The sequence below is a fragment of the Carassius auratus genome, chromosome 17 (assembly GCF_003368295.1).
Source record: "Carassius auratus strain Wakin chromosome 17, ASM336829v1, whole genome shotgun sequence".
NCBI lineage: Eukaryota > Metazoa > Chordata > Actinopteri > Cypriniformes > Cyprinidae > Carassius > Carassius auratus.
In genome coordinates this window covers 6,889,356-6,911,247 of record NC_039259.1, presented here as the reverse complement: position 1 = coordinate 6,911,247, position 21,892 = coordinate 6,889,356, and the positions used below count along the sequence as shown (strand labels likewise).

Genomic DNA, 21,892 nt, shown 5'->3' with positions numbered 1-21,892 from the left:
TTTCAAGCGCCTCTCACTGCTCTGCACCTGCGTTTCTGGCTCTGACCGAAAACGCGCTGTGGAAACGCGTTGGCTTAGTACTTTTTGTCCCTCTCTGCTATTATAGTTTTGCAAGATGGCGGAACTACATGGAAGCCTCCGTCGACCTACCCATCCCATGTATATAAAGATAATAAATTCTTCATTTACAAGGATTAATTTAAACATTGGCATAGGTATTTGTACACCATTGAGGGCATATTTATGAATAAAAATATTGATTTTAGATAATAAAATACCTAAAAAGTTACTTATTGTCCCTTATTGTAAAAATTGGGTGGCGCGCATACAGTACATGTGTAAGTTACTCTACTGGTGACTAAATTTGCGTCATGCACACGGTTCACAGACTCTCGCGTACAAACAAAAACCAAAGTATACTTTGGGCTTTACGGTCTAAGAAAACGAATGACTGAGATTTTGTTTCAGAGATTTCGAATGCAACATGTTAATTAGGGCTGTCAAAAAAAAAAAAAAAAATCAAATTTCAAATGAATTTCCAAAAAAATTTTAACTGGTGCCTAATATGCGATGATGATGTATCATTGCATTATAATGTTTTATTAGCCTATCCAGTTGAAGCCACTAAATGTGTCGCTGGTGTGTTGTTCATTAAAAATATTGTGGAAAAAGAGAACATCAATGGGGAGAAGCTCTTGTTTACATCAAAACTGAAACCGCATGTTTCGCGCATTTTCTAGAGGGACATCTATTACCGTTGCACTCGTGTCTCTCATCAAGAGAGAGGAACGTGTAGAAAGCCATGTAAAATGAATTCCAGTTCAACTTTGAAAAAACATATCTCGAGACTTTATGCTGGGTGGGTGGGGGTAGGGGGGGGGTTCCCCCATCCCACTGCATCTCATATTTTTAAATGAAAAAATACACTGTTGTTTAAGTAACTTAATTAATAATTGGTTTATAAACATTATTTTAAACAGTATGCACTTTTTTCACAGATGGTTATGTTATTTATTGCTTTGAATAAACATTCATTGGTAGTATTTTGCTATAGACGCCCTCTTGTGGCTTCAGGAGAAAAGCCAAATGCTTTTTTTCCACCCTAAACGAAATTATGCATTTTAAATTTGAATATAATTTGAATATTAATAAAAGTACAAAATGACAAAATTTAAATTTAGTTTTCTAGCCATTTTGACAGCCCTAATGCCAATTAAAGCATTTCAGTTGCGTACAATGTTTCAGGCCATGTCTAAGTGCTGACAGTTCCCAAAGCACAAGCACAAAAAAGGGTTAATGATGGCATGATCTATCAGTGTACCTGCCACTGCTCAGAGAGGGCTGCAATTCATCAAAGCCCAAATAAATAATGTAATAAATACTGTAGTACAGCCGATCTTGATGCAAAACTCGTGTAGATCACGGATACATACAATCATCTTCATGAAAGCTCTGGAATGTTTGAAAGAAAAGAAACTATAAAGTACTAACGATCCAGCTAATCACCTTCATGTATAACCTCCCATGTTCTAAAAGTGACTTTGGTGTTCCCAAAAGCCAGCGTGTTAAAATTGAGGCTACTGATGCAGAGAAAGCAATGGAGCTGCTGATGTGCGAAGGAATGAGAATCATATTTTGTTAGCTATTGTGGAAAGTTTCACTTGCTCACAATTTCACTCGTTCACATCTTCCACTAGTGTCTGAAACCTGTGGTTGACTATCTGCTCAGCTTGTTTGAGCACCTGACCTCACGGATGCCGGCTTTGCCCCGCTGGATGTGTACGGTGACAGAGTGGGCCTGTCTCCCACAGCCTCCTTCCTGCGTGTGAGGATGAGAGCGGCGCAGAGGAGGTGAGCCCGATAAACTGGGAGGAGAACGGCTCCGGCCCAGACAGCCCCCACGGTGCTCGTGGCGGGACGGGGAAGAGCTGACGGAGCGCTGTAGTGAGGAGGAGCTGCGGGGGGAGGCGCTAGAGCTGCGCTGGTGGAGGTGGTGAACAGCGGTGGGACCGCCGAACACGTGCCTGGTGCTCATGTGCTGGGGAGGGGAGCAGCAGGGGTGTGGAGAGTCACAGGGCGACCTGGTGTGCATTAGCTGGGCCAGACAGGTCAGCAGATCTGAGTCACCGGTGCTGCCGGCTCGAATCCTGTACCGCCTTAGCCTGGAGGAGAAGTCAAATGAAGTCAAACTATGCTATAGCATGCAACTGATAGAAAATAACAGACCTGATAAACGTTTACGATCAAAAAAAGGTTTCAGCTACTGTCTAGTAACCATCGAGAGCTCTATAGCAACCATTAATCAATTCAATCAGGTACCACTCAGAACACCTTAGCCCCATCAGTTTAATGTCTAGCAACTTTCCAGGTGATCTACTGGGGTACCAGGTGGAATGCCAGAAAGTTGCTAGGGCGTTCTGCTATGACACACAAAAAAAAGGATCAGTCATGGCATAATACTTAGAGAGTCGTAACTGAAGGTTGTGGGTTTGAGTCTCGGTACTGGCAAGGACTGTAAGAGGTTACGTAATAAGTTAGTTACGGTCACTGCTATACCTGCTTTATGCAGGCACAGTGGGCTAGAGCCAGCCCACTACAGAAATAAACAAAGCCTAATAAGTTACCCTCTTCTGGTGAATAGCATGTGTTAAAAACTGCTAAGATTTCGAAGACATTAGCAGGAAATCACACTATGGTGGATGCTGTAAGTCAGTGGTTCCCAACCACGTTCCTGGAGGCCCCCCAACACTGCAGGTTTTCTCCTTAATCAAACACACCTGATTCAGATCATCAGCTCATTAGTAGAGAGTCCCAAGACCTGAAATGGTTGTGTCAGACAAATGAGATGATATGCAAAATGTGCAGTGTTGGGGGCCTCCAAGAACATAGTTGGGAACCACTGCTGTAAGTGAACTGTTCTGTGACCTTTGACCTGGACATCTAACACTTACCAGACTCTGTCCTTCGACTACTGAACATTTTTGACAATAAAGAGATTATTTATGTGGTAACTGCATCCATTTCAGTTGTATAATAACTGTTTTTCCCAAAGTTATAGTAGCTAAAAAGTATTTATAGTAAAACAGATATATTGTTGTAGGTTAATAGTGTGGGCCATGTGAGGGCTTCCTGGGGGCTAAGTGCAGGGCCAGTGCTAAAGGTACAATGTTTTGCTAATGAGCAAATTCTCAGTGGCCCTGCTCTGGCAGCCCAATGGGGGCCCTTAGGCTAGACCTAAGTGGGCCCGTAAAGGGCCAGTGCAGGCTTGTTTGCACTGATATGATTGCAAAATTTATTCTAGGTAATCGCTAGGCATTAAAGGGTTAGTTCACACAAAAATAAAAATTCTCACTAATCGCTCACCCTTATGTCATTCCAAACCCATAAGGCTTTTGTCTTCGGAACACAGATTAACAAATTTTTAAAGAAAGAGCATTCTGACTAGGAAAGGCTTGATAACAGTTTATCAAAACTAGGGATGCACGATAATATCGGCACAACATCGGTATCGGCCGATAAAAGCTTAAAATGACCATTATCGGTATCGGCCGATATGAATATTTCTGCCGATGAGCCAAACCGATATTCTCCAAGTGAAATAATTGACCTGTTTTTCAGATGTGAATGTCTGTCTACATTTGTAAAATAATAAATTTATGGTAGAATCAGTACAGAAGAGATACATGGATTTCTCTTCAGTAAAATTAAAGTTTAAATATATCAGTATATATTTGTAAATATATCAGTATATATTTGTATATATATCGATATCGGTATCGGCATCGGCCAAAATTATTTAGAAAATATCGGCATATCGAATATCGGCCAAAATCCAATATCGTGCATCCCTAATCAAAACCAATACCAATCCGATCTGAGTATTTGCTGATATCGATCCAATAACAGCACAGTTTTTTTGAATCAGTGTAGAATTTCTATATCTAAATATGTAGGTCGATCATCACTCTTTTGCATATTACAGACAATCTACTAAATATAGACAGTTTCATTATAAAGAAGAATAACAAATAAACAAATATATATATAATCATAATCTATGACAAATAACTATTATAAACTAGGTTAATGAATAATTCAGTAGCACAAGTTACTCTAGAAAAATCATGAGTGCACAATTTTATAAAATCTTAAACTTTTGGTTAAAAAAAAATCATTATTTAGTGGGTTACAAATAAAAGTGAAAAAGTGTAGGACTAAATCTGGTAGGCCTAAGCCTCAAACTGCACGCTGGACCCGGAAAATTGCCGGGTTGCCTTCTGTGTGAACAAAACACGTCCCGGGATTGATTCCGGGATCGATCCTGGGTTTGGGACCTAGTAACTTTGCCGGGTTCAATCCCGGAACGAGCTCTGTGTGAACAAAAGCCAGAACTAATGCTGTAAAGGGTATGTCATAGTGATCATTTATCAGGTGTTTTAAAGGCAGATCAGCGCTCGCAACAAAAAAATATGTGCAAACTGTAATGAAGCAGAGATCACTTAGTTCCTCATTTTCCGTGCTGAAGCTGAGATCGTTCTCCAGCTTAAGTGAAAGTTAACGTGCCTAGCGTTTTCGACTCGTACATTATACGTAACACCTGATATCATATGTCTTTACGAGACCTTTACAGGTTGTGTGTGAACACGCACATATTCCCGGTAATCACTGGCAGTGTGAAAAAAGCAAACTCTAGCGACCCGGGAACAATTGCCGGGACACAATAACAGAGTATTTTCCCGAATCACAGTATGAAAGGGGCTCTCCACAGATATACTACACAGAATAGTATACGCGCTATATCAGATTTGGATCGCTCTCATTTGACCAATACCCCGATCCAGCAGAAAAAACAAGTATCAGAGCAATACCTATTTCCGACCCTGCATAAACAGCAACGCAACTAACACGTTCAAGGACCAGAAAGACAGTAAGGACATCATTAAAATAGTCTGAGTGATATCAATGGTTTAACCTTAATTTTCTGAAGCTACAAGAGCTACGAGCTATGCGGTAGCTGACATCCTGCTGTAGAACGTCCATCTCGTTTAGTTCATCTTCTGAATATTCTGGTTCAAATAAGTAAGGCTGGGCAAAAAATTGCAGTTCATTCTCTGTTTACGAAGACATAAACACGCTGTGTTATGTACAGCATTTTACTCTGCAGCAGAGCAGTGTTCCTGCATCTGTGTTCCTGCATCGACAGCACTACATACAGACATTGTGATCCTCTCATGAATGTGCGTCAAAGACTGACATGGTAGAGAAGACACTGTTGAATATTTTTGTTTTGTTTACACACAAAAAGTATTCTCGTAGCTTCATAAAATAAAGGTTGAACCATTGATGTCACATGGACTATTTTGATGATGTCTTTACTACCTTTCTGGGCCTTGAACGTGGTAGTTATGTTACTGTCTATGCAGGATCAGAAAGCTCTTGGATTTCATCAGAAATATCTTATTTTGTGTTTTCTGAAAAGGAACGAAGGTCTTACAGGTTTGGAATGACATGAGCGTGAGTAATTAATGACAGAGTTAAAATCTTTTGGGTGAACTATCCTACTATCCTACTATTTATAAAACATTCTGGATATTTGCTTAGGTGTTCTTGGTAGTAGACAGAAAACTGACAGGAAGCTGATAAGTTGTTTATAGCAGCCCGAAGAACAGTGCCATGTTTGGTGGACATACTGTAGTCCCAAAGTTCTTAGAGGAAAGTAAGAATTTTGTTTTCTCGAGAACAGTGGTTTCCAGTCCTGGTCTTGGAGAATCCCAAAACTCCACGTTAGATGCCTTCCTATTTAACACACCTGATTTAATTCATCAGTTCTCCAGGACCAGGTACCACTGGTCTAGAATTTCAGATTTTTTTAGGTCAAGGGCAGTGGTTCTACATTCATGGACCTCAATGACCCCCAACACTGAACGTTTTATAAGCGTCCCAAATCAAACACACCTGATTCAACTCATCGACTCATTAGTAAACACTCCAAGTACTCAAATGTGTGTCAGATGAGAAGAACATTAAAATGTGAAGGGCCGAGATTGGGAACCACTGGTCTAGGGCTACAGATTCTGACCTCGTATGCACAATAACAATATGTTGGCTATATGTTTGCTAACTACCTTCCATCCGAAGTGGAGCGGCTAGGAGGTTTTCCTGATGGTGGACGGGGCATGAAGTGTTCAGTAACGGCTTCCCCGCTCGTTGTGGGTGTGATTGGGCGTGGTATCTTGCTCTTCCGTAAAAGTGGACTAGAGGATGAGGACAGTGAAGGAGCATCATCTCCATGATGATCAGAACGAGAACCCAGAAGTGATTCTTCATCTTGGGAGCGTTCAGAAGAGACAGAAGAAATCTGGTCCCGCTGCACGGCAGCCACGATTACACGCCTGTCAGAGGATAATGATGGGGAACCGGAGGGTGAAATAGGAATCTGGTGAACCCTCCTCTGCAGCAACTTCTCTTTAGCAGATCCAGTCAGTGGATCCACAAGGCTAGATGGTTCTAACACTGGGATACGGCTGTGCCGACGACTGGGGTCTTGTTTGGGAGCAGAAACTGGAGAAGAAGTGCCGTTTCTGGAAGGAGCATCTTCCTTTCCCTCCTCCAGAGTGCACTGGTTGTGTTCGACAGAGCGTTTAATGATGGGAGACTCCCTCTTGGGGTCTTTTAGCTTTGGAGGCTGCTCGTTGCCATCTCTCTGTGTGTCTGAAGGAGGTGTTAGACAGCCATTCATGAGAACTGGGCTACGCTGAGAGGGAGGTGTGCATGGAGATGGGACCAGGTTTGGCACTGGGCTTGAAGGTTTCAGAGAGCCATTCCCATTTAGCAAAGGATCCCCCTCAACATTAGAGGGGCTGGTGGGCTGGAAGGCAACCTGCTCCTGTGGGGAGTTGATGTCAGCTGTGTTGTCATGTGGATGCATCTCATTGTTGCCATTTTCAGTATCACGTCTCACGTCAGATGCAGACTGGGAGGACAGAACAGAGGGACGCTGAGCTGTCAGCTGAGAGAGGAATAGAGAAAATTAGCTATAGGTTACATAAATGTTCATGTTCTTGATGTCACCTGGGGGTCACAAATTCAGGTTCAGTCTTTATATGAATTTTTGTATTGGTAACCAAACATGCTTGCATGCAGATATAAACTGTTATTTGACAAACCACACACAACTTCTTTATGTGAGTGGAAAGAGAATTTCTATAAGTTATAATATCCTTCATACCAGGGCCTGTTTCATAAAACAAGTTTACCAACTAAGCCATGCTTATGTCAGTTAGCCTGACTTGTTGTCAACTGATCTGGTTCAAAATAAGTCAGACTAACTGAAATAAGCCTGGCTTGTTTGGTAAACTTATTTTACGAAACAGTCCCCCGGGGTGTCCAATCCTGCTCCTGGAGGGATAACATCATGCAGAGTTCAGTTCTAATTGGTTTCAAAACAGCAAGCTGGATGTTTCTAATAAAGGCCCAAGTATACTTCACTTCCGTGTTCCATTCTGTCTTGTGCACAGCCGCATTCACACAACTTTCAAAGTATACTCAACTGTGGATGAGCGCAGACGAATGAGTTCAATGCATGCACAGTACCACCTGCTTGACTTGCACTGTCTCAACATTCACCTCGCACATGCGGTGTTGTACGCGCACAGTCTGTGCGGTCTCAAAAAAAATGCCTGAATGTGGATGTGGTGTGCAAATTTCTGCGAGCCCTCCTGACGACAACAATGTTGTAACGGTGTGCAGACGCAGACAGCTGAAGGATACTTTGGCCTTAATCCAGAAAAACTTAATTAACTGGTTCAGGTGTGTTAAATTAGCCTGGTAATACCAGACTCTGCTACTTCACTTTGCTTCGTAGACAGAGTCTGGAATGGCATAATAGAGAAGTGTTTTCTCTCTCGCTAGGGGGCGCTTGTCTGAAGTTTAAAATCATTGGTTACCCGTAATCCAATCAGATACTTTTAGTTATGACGTATGTTATGCGCCTGTACAGCCGCATCGAAGCACAGACATCATGCATCGAACTCAAATCTATGATTGAACTTCCACTGTAAACCTGTTGTTAAACACTCTTCTTGTTCTGGCTTCAGTTTGAAAAAGAGTTGAATGTTCTCCATAACAGAGCGAATTGCATCCCGTGTCTCGTTTCCCATTTCCGCGGTCGTTTCGGTTTTCGATTTCTCTAACCTACAATGTAAAACTCGGTGCTTAGCATCTACGTCACGGCTCTCAGCCCGCCCTCTGCTCGTTGATTGGCCCGGCTGTTTCCAGACCGGTGGCAAACAGAAAGCTCTGACGCTGTATCAGACTGAATACAGAAGTGAAATGAAATTGAGCAGAAGTAGGAAGTCTGACGTAGTCAGGCTAGTGTTAAATTAGGGTTGAAGCTAAACTTTGCAGTACAGCTGCACTCCAGAAGCAGGACTAGACATCCTGAATGAAAACCTGACTGAATTAAACAGGATAAGAGATGGTTAGTCACATATTCAGAGGAACAAAAACACATAAGCCCTGTTCCAAAACCTAGTGACTGATTTGGAACTCTCTAAATAAGCATTACTTCTGTATGGCACAAACAACGCACAAAATTATATTTTGAAGCAGAGGACTTAACTTACAACTGATTCCCAGTTAGCATGATGCTAAGCTAACCCTCCAGGAGCAGAATTGGAAACCCCCGTCATAAACAATACAATGGAAACAAAAACTACTATATATCTAAAAAATATATAACCTGTTGTACAATGCACCAGGTTACAGTTGTTTATTTACACTGCAAAACACTAGAAAGCCTACTTGCTACAGTTAAAAACTCTATCCCAGACAATCCTAGGACGCATGTGACTAGGTAGACCCAAACCTAGTTCACTAGGTTTACCAGGAACAGAACTATTAACAAAGTACACAGTTTTAAGTACAACCTTGACAGAAAAAAATGTTGGGCATGCATAATGGACAGAACAGTATTCCTGGGGTTCTTTGAGGAGAGAGCGCACATAAAACTAAGGTCAAATACAACAATGAAAATCAAGTTCATACAGAACACAGGAAGCATAAGACTGGAGAGACGACATGTTTGGTGGGCAGAGATGGTCGAAGTTATGGGAAGCACGGAATGGGAGAGCCTATTCACCTGCTGAAGCTGAGCGCGGGTGATTCGTATGACTGAGGGGAACTTGGAGTTTGCAGCAGTCGCTGGAATGGCAGGAAGTTTCCTGCGTCCAGGCGAATGGGCAGCACGGGGCTGGGAAGGTAGTGGCAGCCAGGCATGGCAAGAGGAAGTGGATGAGGAAGGGTGGTCTGCAGATTGGCTGCGCTGAATCCCAGGCGGGGCGCGCTGGTGGAGGGGGTCCGACAGGGTGGTCAGGAAGGTGAGCGGGCTAGGGGAGCGCAGGAGCAGGGGGCTGCACGTCCTTGCCACAAGCTCCTCAGGTTGGGATGCAGGAGAGGTGGGCAGCTAGAAAAGGAAAGTGGGGAACAGTGGAAGGGAGGCGAAGAGCGTTTAGTGAAGTGGATCAGGTGAGCCAGGGGTGGTGAATGGGTAGTGAAGTTGGAAGAAAAGTACAGTAAAAGATATTAAAATAGCCCCAAAAAATTGTTGGAGTTAATAAAAAAAAAAAAAAAGAGGCAGTGAATGGTTATGTCTGTAGAAAGAATTCACTGACATCTTCCAGAGACCGCAGCACTTAAATCAAACTTGCAAATGGTCAGTAATATGCTTGAAACTGCAACACTGTAATAAATGAAGCCAGCTTTGTGTGGTTTTAAAACACTCCTTCCACAGGCAGTGTCCTAACCTGGGCCGTGAGGACACAAGAGCTCAGGTAACAAGATCGGCTTAGCTCAGACTACCGTAAGCTTACATCACAGACCTAAAGGGTGAGCGGTCTGTATCTCATTACTGTGGCTGACAGGTGAGCTGCCCTCCGAGGCCACCTTTATCCTGCTGACACTTGTGAGTGTGACTTAGAAAGTGTTAACATTATTTACGACATCAAGAAAAGAACAGTAGAAAGGAAACTTTCATGAGGGCTGTTTAAGTGAAAAAAATACAAATTACTTTAATGTATATGTTTTTTTTTACTAACACATAAATCAAAAAGCACAGGAGATTAATGGGATAGTTTAACTAAAAATGTCAATTTACCCCTTGATTTACTCACCCTCAAGCCATCCTAGGTGTATATGACTTCCTTCTTTCAGATGAATACAACAGAGTTTATTAATTAAGATATTTAAAAATGTCCTGGCTGTTCCAAGCTTTACAATGGCAGTGAATGGCTGGTGGTATTTAATAGTTCAATAAAGTCCATCATAAAAAATGCTCCACACAGCTCTGGGGGGTTAATAAAGGCCTCTTGAAATTAATCAATGCATTTTTTATGAACAATATCCATATTTAAAACTTTATAAACCATAATAACCTCTAACTGTTGTATGTGTGTACATGAGAGAATAGCGTTCCAGCGGATGACAAAATGTAGGGGTAGTGTAAGAATATGTAAGTCTCACAAGAACCAAGTTTTGTTTACAAGAGCAAACGAAGCAAAATTTCCTTTGTTTAGCAAAGAAAAACCAGCCTCCTCTTGGCTTATATCGAAATTAGGGATCCACCGGTTGACCGGCCGCAAATCGGAACAGGACGGTTTTTGCTTAAAATACGCAATCGGCAATGGTTTTAAATACATTTTTTATTAAAAACCAAATTTAAAAACTAAAGCAAATACTGAATCTTGATTAAGAAACATCTTATTGAATGTGTGTTGATTGTGTTGTGTGGACTGTAGAACTATGCAGTTATTGACTTTAATTTCACATGATTACAGTTAATCTTTTCATTTAAGGCCAGTTCTATGTAGTTTCAACCCAATTCAAAAACAAAAGCTAAATGCTGATGTCTGTATCATCTATGTTTGTACTGAATGTAGGTTAATTACTGTGCAGTTACTGCTGTTAATTTCAGATGGTTACGGTTATTGTTTTCAATAGCCAAAAGCCAGTTTGGCCTATTAAATACTAAAGAAAAAAAAATCGGAAATCGGTATCGGAATCGGCCAATTTGCTTGTAAAAAATCGGTATCGGCCATGAAAAATCATGATAGTGCATGCCTAATCGAAATTATCATACATTTTTCTTTACAAATCCTTGTTTTGTACTTTTAATTTGTGACCAGTGTTTTGTTCTCTTCTCTGCACTTCCTCGTTCCTCACTTCTCACACGTCATCTGCTGGACACCACTCACTCATGAACGTCTGTACATAGTTACCAGAAGCTAGAGATTATAGTTCACATAGTTTTAAATATAGATATTTTTCTTATAAAAACACATTGATTCACTTCAGGAGGCCAATATTAACCCCCAGAGCTGTGTGGAGCAATTATTTATGATGGATGGACCCACTTTATTGGACTTTTGAATACCAACACCCATTCACTGCCATTATAAAGCTTGGTAGAGCCAGGAACATTTGTATATAATTCAGATTGTATTAGTCTGAAAGAAGAAAGCTATATACACCTAGGATGTCTTGAGGGTGAATTAATCGTGGGGTAATTTACATTTTTGAGTGAACTATAACTTTTAAGTAACCTTATATTGTGTACCTGTAGCAAACACTGCACCTTACACACATGCATTTAATCAACTAGTTTTTTTTTTGTGTGTGTGTTGTTTTGTATATGATTAAAATGTTGCCAGGATGCTTGGCAAAGTGTTCGCTCATACTTCGTTCCTGTCTGGCTTGATCATGTTTGTATTTGTAAGAGAGAAAAGGTTTTATATAAAATATTATCGTCTACAATATAATATGTGTGAAAATTGATTTGTACTACATTTCTAACTACTAGATGGCACTGTCATCCTACTGTTCAGGTCCCCTTTGGTCACAGTACCGATAAAACCTTCCAAAAGTTGTCTTGATAAGCTAAAGCATTGCCAGGATAGAGCCTCATGTTATGTTTGGCACAGAGTTTCCGCTAGAAAAAAATGGTGCCGGTCAAAGTGACCGGCAGAGGTTTCCTTTTCCGGACATTTTGATGATATGCCAGTCAAGTATCGCCTCTTAATTAGTCAAGGTGAGGAAAACTGGAGGCAGGCTATGTAACGTAAAAAATGACATAATCAGGCCGCCAAATGCAACATGTTTATTAGCTTAACTTTCAAATAGACGGAAAAAAAAAACATTTTCTACTATGGTTCATTTCTTCATTCGGATCTATTTGCGATCCATTCCATTCTAAACAAACAAAGCATATGTTTCGTCCTTGTTTCATTATAGATTAAGATAATAATTCATAAATGCACGCATAATTATCAGTGAACTTGATAAAAGTTGCAGATATGTTTTACATGCATGCACAAACAAATGCCTTTCAACTTATGTGTGCAAAATTCAGAATGAAATGAATATGCAGCAATTTGTACAAATAGAGATTCTAGGTCTACTATACATGTTGTAGACATTAAATAAGCTTATTTAGTTTAATATTTGTTAAAATATTATAATGTTATTTTTTAATTTATGTTGATTATGAAAAGTGAACCGCATGAGTAAGATAAGATGCGCAATATCGAGAGACATGGAGCGGGTCAGACATGATTTTGACCACTTAATTAAGTTTTGTTTAGTAGAAATACTTTTTTGAAGTGAATTTCGTTTTGTATAAATTGTATCTTAATTTTAATATTTTTTTTTTATCAACCAATTGCCTGGATTTAATACATAAGAAGCAAATATAGCAGACGACAGGCCTAATCATGCAGGCGCCCTCGCGGCCACTTGCATTGCTAGTGAACTGGAGTGCATCTCATCCTAATTTAACGAAACTCAGCGTAGGCCTCACAGACATGAAATATATCTTGAAATGTCTTTTTAACAATTTAAAACGAATTTGCTAATTACACATTAAATTCAGGTAGGCTACGGAGTCGCTGTCCTCAGTGCCCAGAAAAGCGCTGAAACGGAGATGAAAGGGGAACTCGTTTTTATTTATTTTTTTTATTTTTTTTTGGCTTATTTTAACTGGCCCATCCAGTTTTCTGGAGGCCCACCTACAATCAAAATCCTGGCGCCGCTAGTGCTTCGCAGCGGTCTGATATCAAGAAATAACAGACCGCATTCCTCATTGGAATTCAACCAAGCCATGTAATAATGTTTAATAACTTTCGAAAGAGCATGTTCCTTCATAACATAGCCAAAGTTCGGTGTATTTTTGCTTTATACATTTTAGGCTTATTCTCAAATTCAGATTGTGTTAGGGGGGGCGGGATTATTAGGCAATTTTATTCGGACAATTTGACCGGAGAGATTTAATTTTGTCGGACATTTCATTTTTTTTCCGGCCAATGTCCGGCAATTACCGGACAACGGAAACCCTGGTTTGGCACCTTTGTCGTAACTCAAGAGCTGTTTTGAAACCTTTTCTGAGTATAGGTGCAAAGACCATTTGACCAAATTTTAAATTGTAGACAATTTAGCAAAAAACTGCATTTTGGAAGCCATAGTCACCTGTGTGAGTGCTCCTTCAGCCAGTGCCTCACCAGGGCTGGTCGGGGTAACAGGAGGTCCACCAGCAGTGGGAAATACACTGAGCTCCAACCGATCCATCCTTTGTGGGCCCTGGACTGTGTGAGGTCTGTGGGCACCTACATGTACGGGACTAGGAGTGGATTCTTTATCTGGTGATTCATCCATTGGCTGCAAAACTTCTGGCTCCTCTTCACACTCATCAGATGGGCTACTAGTGAGTTTAGGCTCACGACTTGGGCTACTTCCTGCTGCCCCTTTGAAGACCGGCAGGTCAGAGCCTTTCTCTACCATCACCCAATCATGCAACTCAACATCTTGTAGGCCTGAGCTCAGGTTTAGAGCAACAAAGCCACTGTTAGCTGCACCGTCGCCCTGTTCAGGAGATCCCGGTGAAGCAGGCTTGGGCGAGCCACCACCAGAGCGGAATTCCTCGTCATAATGCCAAACTCGCTCTGTGTGACCTGCCGTACCAGGTGGCTGCTTGCCAGAACTGGTCACAGAAACCAAAAGAATGCACACTAGGTCTTCAGAACATACTGAATAGTTGCTAAACACTTGAAAGAATTCGAATTTGAGAGTAGGAGTCACTTACCAGGCCTCTACAAACCGCTCAGTGTTGGGTTTGGGCTCCAAAGTTAGTCTCTTCTCCAGCTCAAAGCTATGGATGTTGCGCAGTTTCCTCAGAAGAGGAGTGTCTCTATCTGAGGGCACCACCTCTGACCGGATTCGCACTGGTGAGCCAATGCTAGGCCCGGCATGGGGGCTTTGATTGCCTTGGTTGCTATGCTCATCATCTGTTCCCATCTAAAAGAGAATGACAACAGAATATGAAACCGCCAAGAATAGACAAAGATGTCTAGGATTGATTCAGTCCATGGTACGTATTCTGGTACCTTCCAGACAGCAGGACAGATTTGGTTCCGGTTGCGGTCCAGGCCCTCCCAGACATCAGTCTCCTGGTTCCTGAGAGGAAGGTTCGGAGATCCAGGCAGGTTCTCGGGCCGAGCATTGTCCCCATCACTGAGCTGCTCATCTTGCAGAACTTCATCTGTGTTCTCCTTCAGATCTCCAGGCAGCTGTGAGGCATTCACAATGCTGGAAGAAAACAGAGCACCAGAGGACCCTTCATGGTGATGCCACTACTTGGTAAAAGCAAATGTTTAAGAGAGTTCAACCAAATGAAATTAAAGCAGTCACTTGATTTACCCCATCTGAGCTGGTGTGAGGCGCGTATGGTGCTGTGGCGTGTTTGCTGCAGCGGTGATTGTCAGTGGGCTATCTGAGCTCATCTTTTCCCAATCATACGGGTCATTTTCCACAACATTGTAGGTTCTCATGCTATTCTCAAAAACTGTCCTCAGAAGCTAGAGGGGAAAAAAAGTTTCACATGAGATTGACCACTGATAGATATTTCATTGATCTATTAAAATATCAATTTTTTACCTGGTAGTCAGGTTTGGTAAAGTAGTCCAAATTGCTGATGTGCTCCAGGAAAACACTGAATTCTGGGGGCAGGTGTTTCAACATGAGCCGATGATCGTATGTCTCTTTTAACTTCCCCACTTGCTCCTAATGCATAAACACACAAATCTCATTATCACTTCCCAACAAACAAGAAAATGCTTTTCCCAACACCTCTTCTTCCTGCCTGATCGGCACCTTGTCTTTTATCTTCCTCCAGGGGAGCTGCCCAACCAAGAACTCCACCAGCATGTAGAACAAAGACCACAGGTCATCATGTCTTCCCATCTCCTGTGAGAGTAAGACCAAAACAAAGCGGATATGACCAGAATAATCCTGGTAGCTGAAACATTATCAACAACAGCTGAGACTGGGCAGGAACAACAGAGGGATTCTTACCTTGTTCTTATGGGCATTGACTGAGGCGTATCGTACTGTACCCCTAAACCCTGCAACAGGACGGGGCTGAGAGAGAACAGAATCGTACAGTACATATATACATAAATACCAGTGACAAAATAAATTCTCACAAACATATAAACAAGTGCAGTCAGAAAGACTACATTAGAAATGACTATTGATACTGACCGGTCTGACTTCTTGGCAGGAGTTTGTAAATTGGCGCGCCAAACCAAAATCTAACATGTAGCAAGTTCGACATGTGCTAGGAAATTGACCCATGGCAAAGTTGGACTGAAAAGAGTGTGAACAAGTGAACATTACAAAAAGGCTGCAACATTTTTAAAGGTGCCTTAGAATGCATTGTAACAGTTTTTGTAAACGGATGTCCCCAGAGTGTGTATGTGAAGTTTTATCTCAAAATACCCCACAGATAATTTTTATAGCTTCTTGAAATTGCCACTTTTAGAGTATGAGCCAAAACGCACTGTTTATGTGTATGTCTTTTTGGAATCATAAAACAATGAGTGGGTGGATTTTTACCATTATAGGCCGGTTGTTTTCACACACTCCGGCCACACAACTGTGTTCAAACACCTTATTAAAATGATCTTTGCATTATATGGCACCTTTAAGCATCCTATTGTTATATTAAGTGTACTATTTAAGTATACTGTTATTAATTTACAACACAGAAATATGTCACACGTACTGGCAAAATGAGTCACTATGAGCAAAATGCCAAGAATGAGTTATTATTTTGTTATTGTTAAGTAAATTGTCAGAAATGTTTACTTTTACTTAAGAGATAATAGATTATGATTGCATGAGTACTCGCCAAGACGGATTAAATACTTTTCTGTGTGTATGCATATATCAGGATCGCGTGTTTAAAAGGAGTTTAAAGGTCTTACCGGTTTGATGTCACGGTGTAAAAAGCCAACAGAGTGGATGCTCTCAATGGCCTCCAGCATCTGCAGACCCAGTCTTAGTGTAGCGCTGACTGTGAAAGTGCCCCGGTTCATGCTCCTCCTCAGATCGGCTAAATTACGGCCCTGCAAAAGCCAAAAAAGGCAACAATGAATCATTTTAGCTGCAAACATTTAACTGAAAAACAGGTTTAATATAAAGTCATAAATAAATGCACAGACAGCAAAGTCTGAGGTCTTCAAATTCACAAACAAATTGCAACAAACAAAAAGACAAATCTACATCTTACATGCACGATTAAATGTATCTATATTGCAGCTAAGAGATACATTCACAGGTTAATTTTTTATAGGTCAAACAGCTGATGTTGTCATATTGTTATTCACGACAAGAAAGAAAGTTGATTTAACCATCTTTATTGTCTATTATTTATCTTCATAGCTTTCTACGTACAGTACATTACTGCACTCTCACATCAAAGAACATCATCAAAAATAAATTGTAATATTAGGCACACATTAATTTAGAATAAATGCACAACCTGTCAATCAGACCTCACCTGAAGCTCCATGACAACATAGTTAAAGCGATCGTTGCGGCCACATCCAACAAACCGACAAACGTGATCTTTTCCTGAAACAACGAGATGGCACTCCATTAGACTAGATATCATTGGAATTCATTTAATGGCAAGCAGTCATAAAGGAAGTCGTTTACACACTGAAGTCTTAAAGGTACAGTCGCATATAAGCCGATTTAATTCTAAAGATCAAAGAGGGGGCGCAAAATGATGTTTTGGTGCATGAAACCATGACACAAATGTAACTGGACTGCAAAGAGAAAATGATAAAAAAGTTTGGAATTTGACCACTTCACAAGACAAATAGTAAACAGTACGTTGGTTCTTTTCGCGTTCATGTGCTCCACTCCTCCTCCTCCCAATAATAATGAAGGTCTTTCCAGAGGAGGGGGGTTTATGGCTTTAGTTCAGTGCGGCTCAGCTCTCCTGGGACGCTCTCTGGGCCGCAGCAGCAGATCAGACTGGCTTCAGCCATATTCTTCTCTGATCTACTCCTGACTTCTGCCCTGACACACCCTACAGTCCCCCGCAAGACCCTCTCTTACTAATATGCCTCTCCCTCGAGTCCTCTGTTATTCTGAGCGCTTTGTTGATGTTTATTTTCATTATGCGCAAAGTATTTGTATACTGAATAATGCTAAAAATGACATAACTATGTATGAAGAATTCAAGTAGGTTTGCATTTATTACTTAAAATAAAAAGCAACAGTATCATGCCATGTGTTTGTTTACTTCTCTGCTAACGGGGTGGTGAGTAGATGGAGAGATCTCCAGTTACAAGTCTTTCCCTCAGGAAGAGATAAAACCAATCTGTCCTATCATCCAGCCATATTACAGCCAACATGATACAAGTACATTGATTTTTTTGGAAGATAATGGTGCTGTCATTGCTGGGCTCTGCTAATTGATTTGTTGATTCTTTGCCCAGAGGAAAAGAAGACACGGTTTAATTTCAAGCTTGCCTACTGATCCTTACAGTCCAAGAGGTGCTTAACAATCATTTTGCTCTATTCGTAACTATTAAGATTTTCTCTTTGAAACCCAAAATTCAGGGGTGCAAAACTATGCGAATTTCAATGAAGGAGACTGCATTAAACTTGAACACAGAAATGCATACTATACACAACCAGTAAAACTAAAACGAAAAAAAGCATGTAACATAATGATAAAGCAGTATTTACAGAAGTTTTTACCTTCAACAAAGTGACATCAGATACACTACCATTCCAAAGTTTAGATTCACTACGATTTTTTATGTTTGCATTTATTGATGCAACACATTTATTTTATCCAAAAATACAGTAAAATGAGTAATATTTGTGAATTACTATTATAACTTAAAATAATTGCCTTCTATATTTTAAAATGCCATTTAATCATGTGATTACAAAGCCGACTTTTCAGCAACTTAAAAGTAAGACTAAAACAACAACATTTATTTTACTATAGAAAAAGAAAACTTTTCAGCGATTTAATGCATCCTTGCTGAATAGAAGTACTTATTACTTTCTAAATAATCCTACAGTCCCCCACACTTTTGAATGAAACTCGCTAATGCTAATTTGTAAATGTACTCAAGTATGCCACTGGTAAATGTATAATAATGGCATTTATCTACTCTGCTTAATAACTTGCCTTGTAGTTTCTTCAGCACCGCCACCTCCATCTTCAGAACCTGTTTGGGTTGTTGAGCGGACTCTGCTTTCAGAGCCACGCTGATGCAGTTCATCAGGTCCAGGGCCTCGTAGATCTCGCCAAAACCGCCACCGCCAATTTTCTTCAGCTGAGGCAAGAAACAAAGAACAGAGTGATATCACTGTATTATCTTTGAACTGAAAGATGAATGGTTAATTACAGATGATTAATCGTAGTAATTACTAGCAACTGAATTATCTCAAAATGTAATGAAGCCAATTCAGTTCTAATCCCAACAGTTTTTGAACTGGTTTGAAATCACATCCGCATTAAAATAGGAAATGCATCTCAGTCAAAGACTAAAACAATAAATCTGACTGTTTTGGTGTAAAATATATTGAGTAAGGGGAAAAAAAAACAATATAACTAAAATAATTGACATGACGCCTTAAATGTTGTACAGCAATAAAGCACATGTCCTCTCGAGTGGCATCACAGTATATTCTGCACAGCAATCAGATTACATTTTCTATATTTTGATATTTATTTCTCTTGGCATTACATGTCCCTTTGTGCCACAATCTCTTCTGCACCCTTGTGCAACTTCCTTTTCCCCCTCAGATCTTCCTGTACGGTGACAAATCTAGTTTTCTCTGGGGATTATCCTCGGTTGATTCAGCGGCAGGCTTATACAACATGTTTCGTCAGAGGAAGCAACGTATTACTGATCAGTGCATTAAAGAAGCTGGTCGGTGTGTGTGTGTTACAACAGATGAACACACACTGCACTACGCGATCAGTGTGAGGAGTGAGTCACTACCTGCCACTATCTGCACAGTTACTAAAAACAGTCACACTCACACAGAAAGCAGATTTCTGTTTCTTTCAGAAGTCAGGATTTTATTTTTGTGAGCAACTGTCTAAAATCAATAACTAGAGTGTCTGGTTATTTAACAAGCCAAGCACTACGCTGATGTGCATTAGATAAAACCTGCAGACTTACTACTTTCCATCGGTCCTTCACCAGAATGCCTGCTGACAGGATGTCTGTCTGCTCCTGCCCTGCGCTCATCCTGTCTGTGATTGGGCTCGTCCCCTAACGCCAGCGACAGGGGTCTGGGTCTGGCATTGGAGCCGTGTGGTGCCCACTGGAGCCAGAGGAGAGAAGAACATTGTGTTAGTATTGCTTGATGCACTGTGACAGCACTATCACTGGCTTCATAATCAGTAATCAAAACTGCAGAGTAACATTTTTTATATTTGATTGAGTGACGTGACATTCAGAATTCATGCTCTGCATTTAACCCATCCAAAGTGCACACACATAGAGCAGTGAACACACACACACACACTGTGAACACACACCTGGAGCAGTGGGCAGCCATTCATGCTACGGCGCCGGGGAGCAGTTGGGGGTTCAATGCCTTGCTCAAGGGCACCTAAGTCATGGTATTGCTGGCCCGAGAGTCGAACCAACAACCCTAGGGTTAGGAGTCAAACTCTCTAACCACTAGGCCACGACTCCCCACGATTAAGCAAGTTGGATGCCCAAGTGTCCAAATAAAGGTGTTAATCATAAAAATATATATTGATTGTTAAAACATTGCAAGGACACATCATACTCCCATCTGGTTGTCTTAGAAATGGATATTGATGAATTATAACAACCATAGCACACCATGTGGGGAAAAAATATATATTATGGCAAAGAATTAAAAATGTGTTTAAATTAAAATAGGAATGAATAAGTACAAAGTGGCCACGATTTAACTAAGACAAGAGAATGGATATATAATGGGTAGCTCATATAATAGTCACTTTCAAAGCAAGCAGCTTTGTGTTGATCAACGTGCGAATTCACCACAAGCGCAATCTACATAGGGAACTTTTTCACCTTTACGAAACGCCTGATCGCAAGGATACTTTTAGAAATGACCGGATTTTGTCTGCGAAATTTTGCAGAATAAAAGTAAATACTGCAGCTCCTTTAATTAGTATAGCTACCTTCTCTCTGCCAGACAAAATAGTTCCAAAAGAAGCCAAAGCATCAAGCTTTGCGAGACAGCGGTCTGGAACAGCGTATGTGAGTGAAGCGGAACACAGAGAGTCCATTCCTGCACTGAAACATCGTGATCACCTTGATCCGACTCCACTCCGGGTTTTCCATGAGACACACAAACACACACACACACACACACACACACACACGCTCGTGCCCTATGTTCTGGAACTTGGATAACACGGACAAGTAGAGCCATACAGTGGAGCATACCAGCGATATGTCAATCTTGGGACATTATTTCACCAATCAAAAAAATGAATAAAATATATAATAAAAAAAAGGCTCTTGTACTCGTTAGTTGCTTTGGATAAAAACGTAATGCAAATGTAAATGTACACACCATTAAAAACATGGTGTCCAATGACATAAACATTTCCTGCCTTTACAGAGCTTAGTGATTGGCAGCTGTCATTTTAACAGCACACCAGCACTAAAGGACTGATCAATGAAAGTAATGTATTAGAGCGAGATGTGCACACTGTAAAAATAGAAATAATAATAATAATAATAATAATAATAATTAAAACCTGTATGTAACATTATTAGCTGTTAATGTTTATTATTATTATTTTTATTTTTTTGCATTTTGCAGAGCTTAAGTAATTACCATTTCATTGCTGGATTTACTAATGCTTACTTCTTAATAAACTAAACATGCTGGTATCTTCCATATTTAATATGAGTAATCTGTCGGCCCGCTGATGAAATGTGATCGGCTCAGCTCCAGTCAACACCGACAACACATCCACACACACACTTCACATAACGTTAGTACATCTCGTTCATTCCGGTGGCTATGACCTTGAAAACAGTCATATAACTGCATTAATATGACTGCAGCATGTCACAGTGCCGTGTGTCCGTGTCCATGGTACTCACCTCAATCCTGTTATAAACCACAGCGCCGGGTGTGGTTTATAAATCTCACAAAATGCGCTTTAAAATCCGCGAAGACGTCAGATGGTGTATATATGCGGTGTGTTCATCCATGAGGTCGGCGAGAGATATCCTTTTCTCTGATATATGCACAAACAACGCCGTGTTTTTGTAAATGTCCCTCAATTATCGCGGCTGCTTCAGCATCTCTGCGGGTTCGTGACGCGCGTCTCATCGGATTCGGATCCGTCTGCTCGCGTGCGCGCTCGTTCGCGTCGCTATCGCCCTTCGCAACAGAAAGCGCGTGAACTATAGCATTCCACTCTGCGAGTGCACGTGGAGCTTCAGAGCGCGTCCTCGAGAATGGCTCAAACTTGGGAGAAAGGTGCCCTCTTCTGTTTAAACCCGGGATT

The 21,892-nt window shown here is 40.9% G+C and overlaps 1 protein-coding gene across 2 annotated transcripts; it reads right to left on the bottom strand.

The window, feature by feature from the left end:
* Positions 1 to 238: 238 nt before the first annotated feature.
* LOC113117067 (tau-tubulin kinase 2-like) lies at positions 239 to 21,766 on the bottom strand. Of its 2 annotated transcripts, XM_026285465.1 has the most exons (16): positions 21,483 to 21,766; positions 19,545 to 19,689; positions 18,542 to 18,689; positions 16,886 to 16,959; positions 16,311 to 16,451; positions 15,586 to 15,690; positions 15,397 to 15,462; positions 15,196 to 15,288; positions 14,980 to 15,105; positions 14,743 to 14,900; positions 14,430 to 14,631; positions 14,129 to 14,340; positions 13,516 to 14,026; positions 9,140 to 9,463; positions 6,126 to 7,009; positions 239 to 2,162 (listed from the first exon to the last, which is right to left on the bottom strand). In XM_026285465.1, the coding sequence occupies exons 2-16, from the start codon at positions 19,611 to 19,613 to the stop codon at positions 1,718 to 1,720; spliced, it is 3,558 nt and encodes a 1,185-aa protein (XP_026141250.1). In that variant the 5' UTR covers positions 19,614 to 19,689; positions 21,483 to 21,766; the 3' UTR covers positions 239 to 1,717. The 2 variants fall into 2 exon arrangements, with proteins under 2 accessions (XP_026141250.1, XP_026141251.1); XM_026285466.1 differs by lacking the exon at positions 9,140 to 9,463.
* Between the last annotated feature and the right edge of the window lie 126 nt (positions 21,767 to 21,892).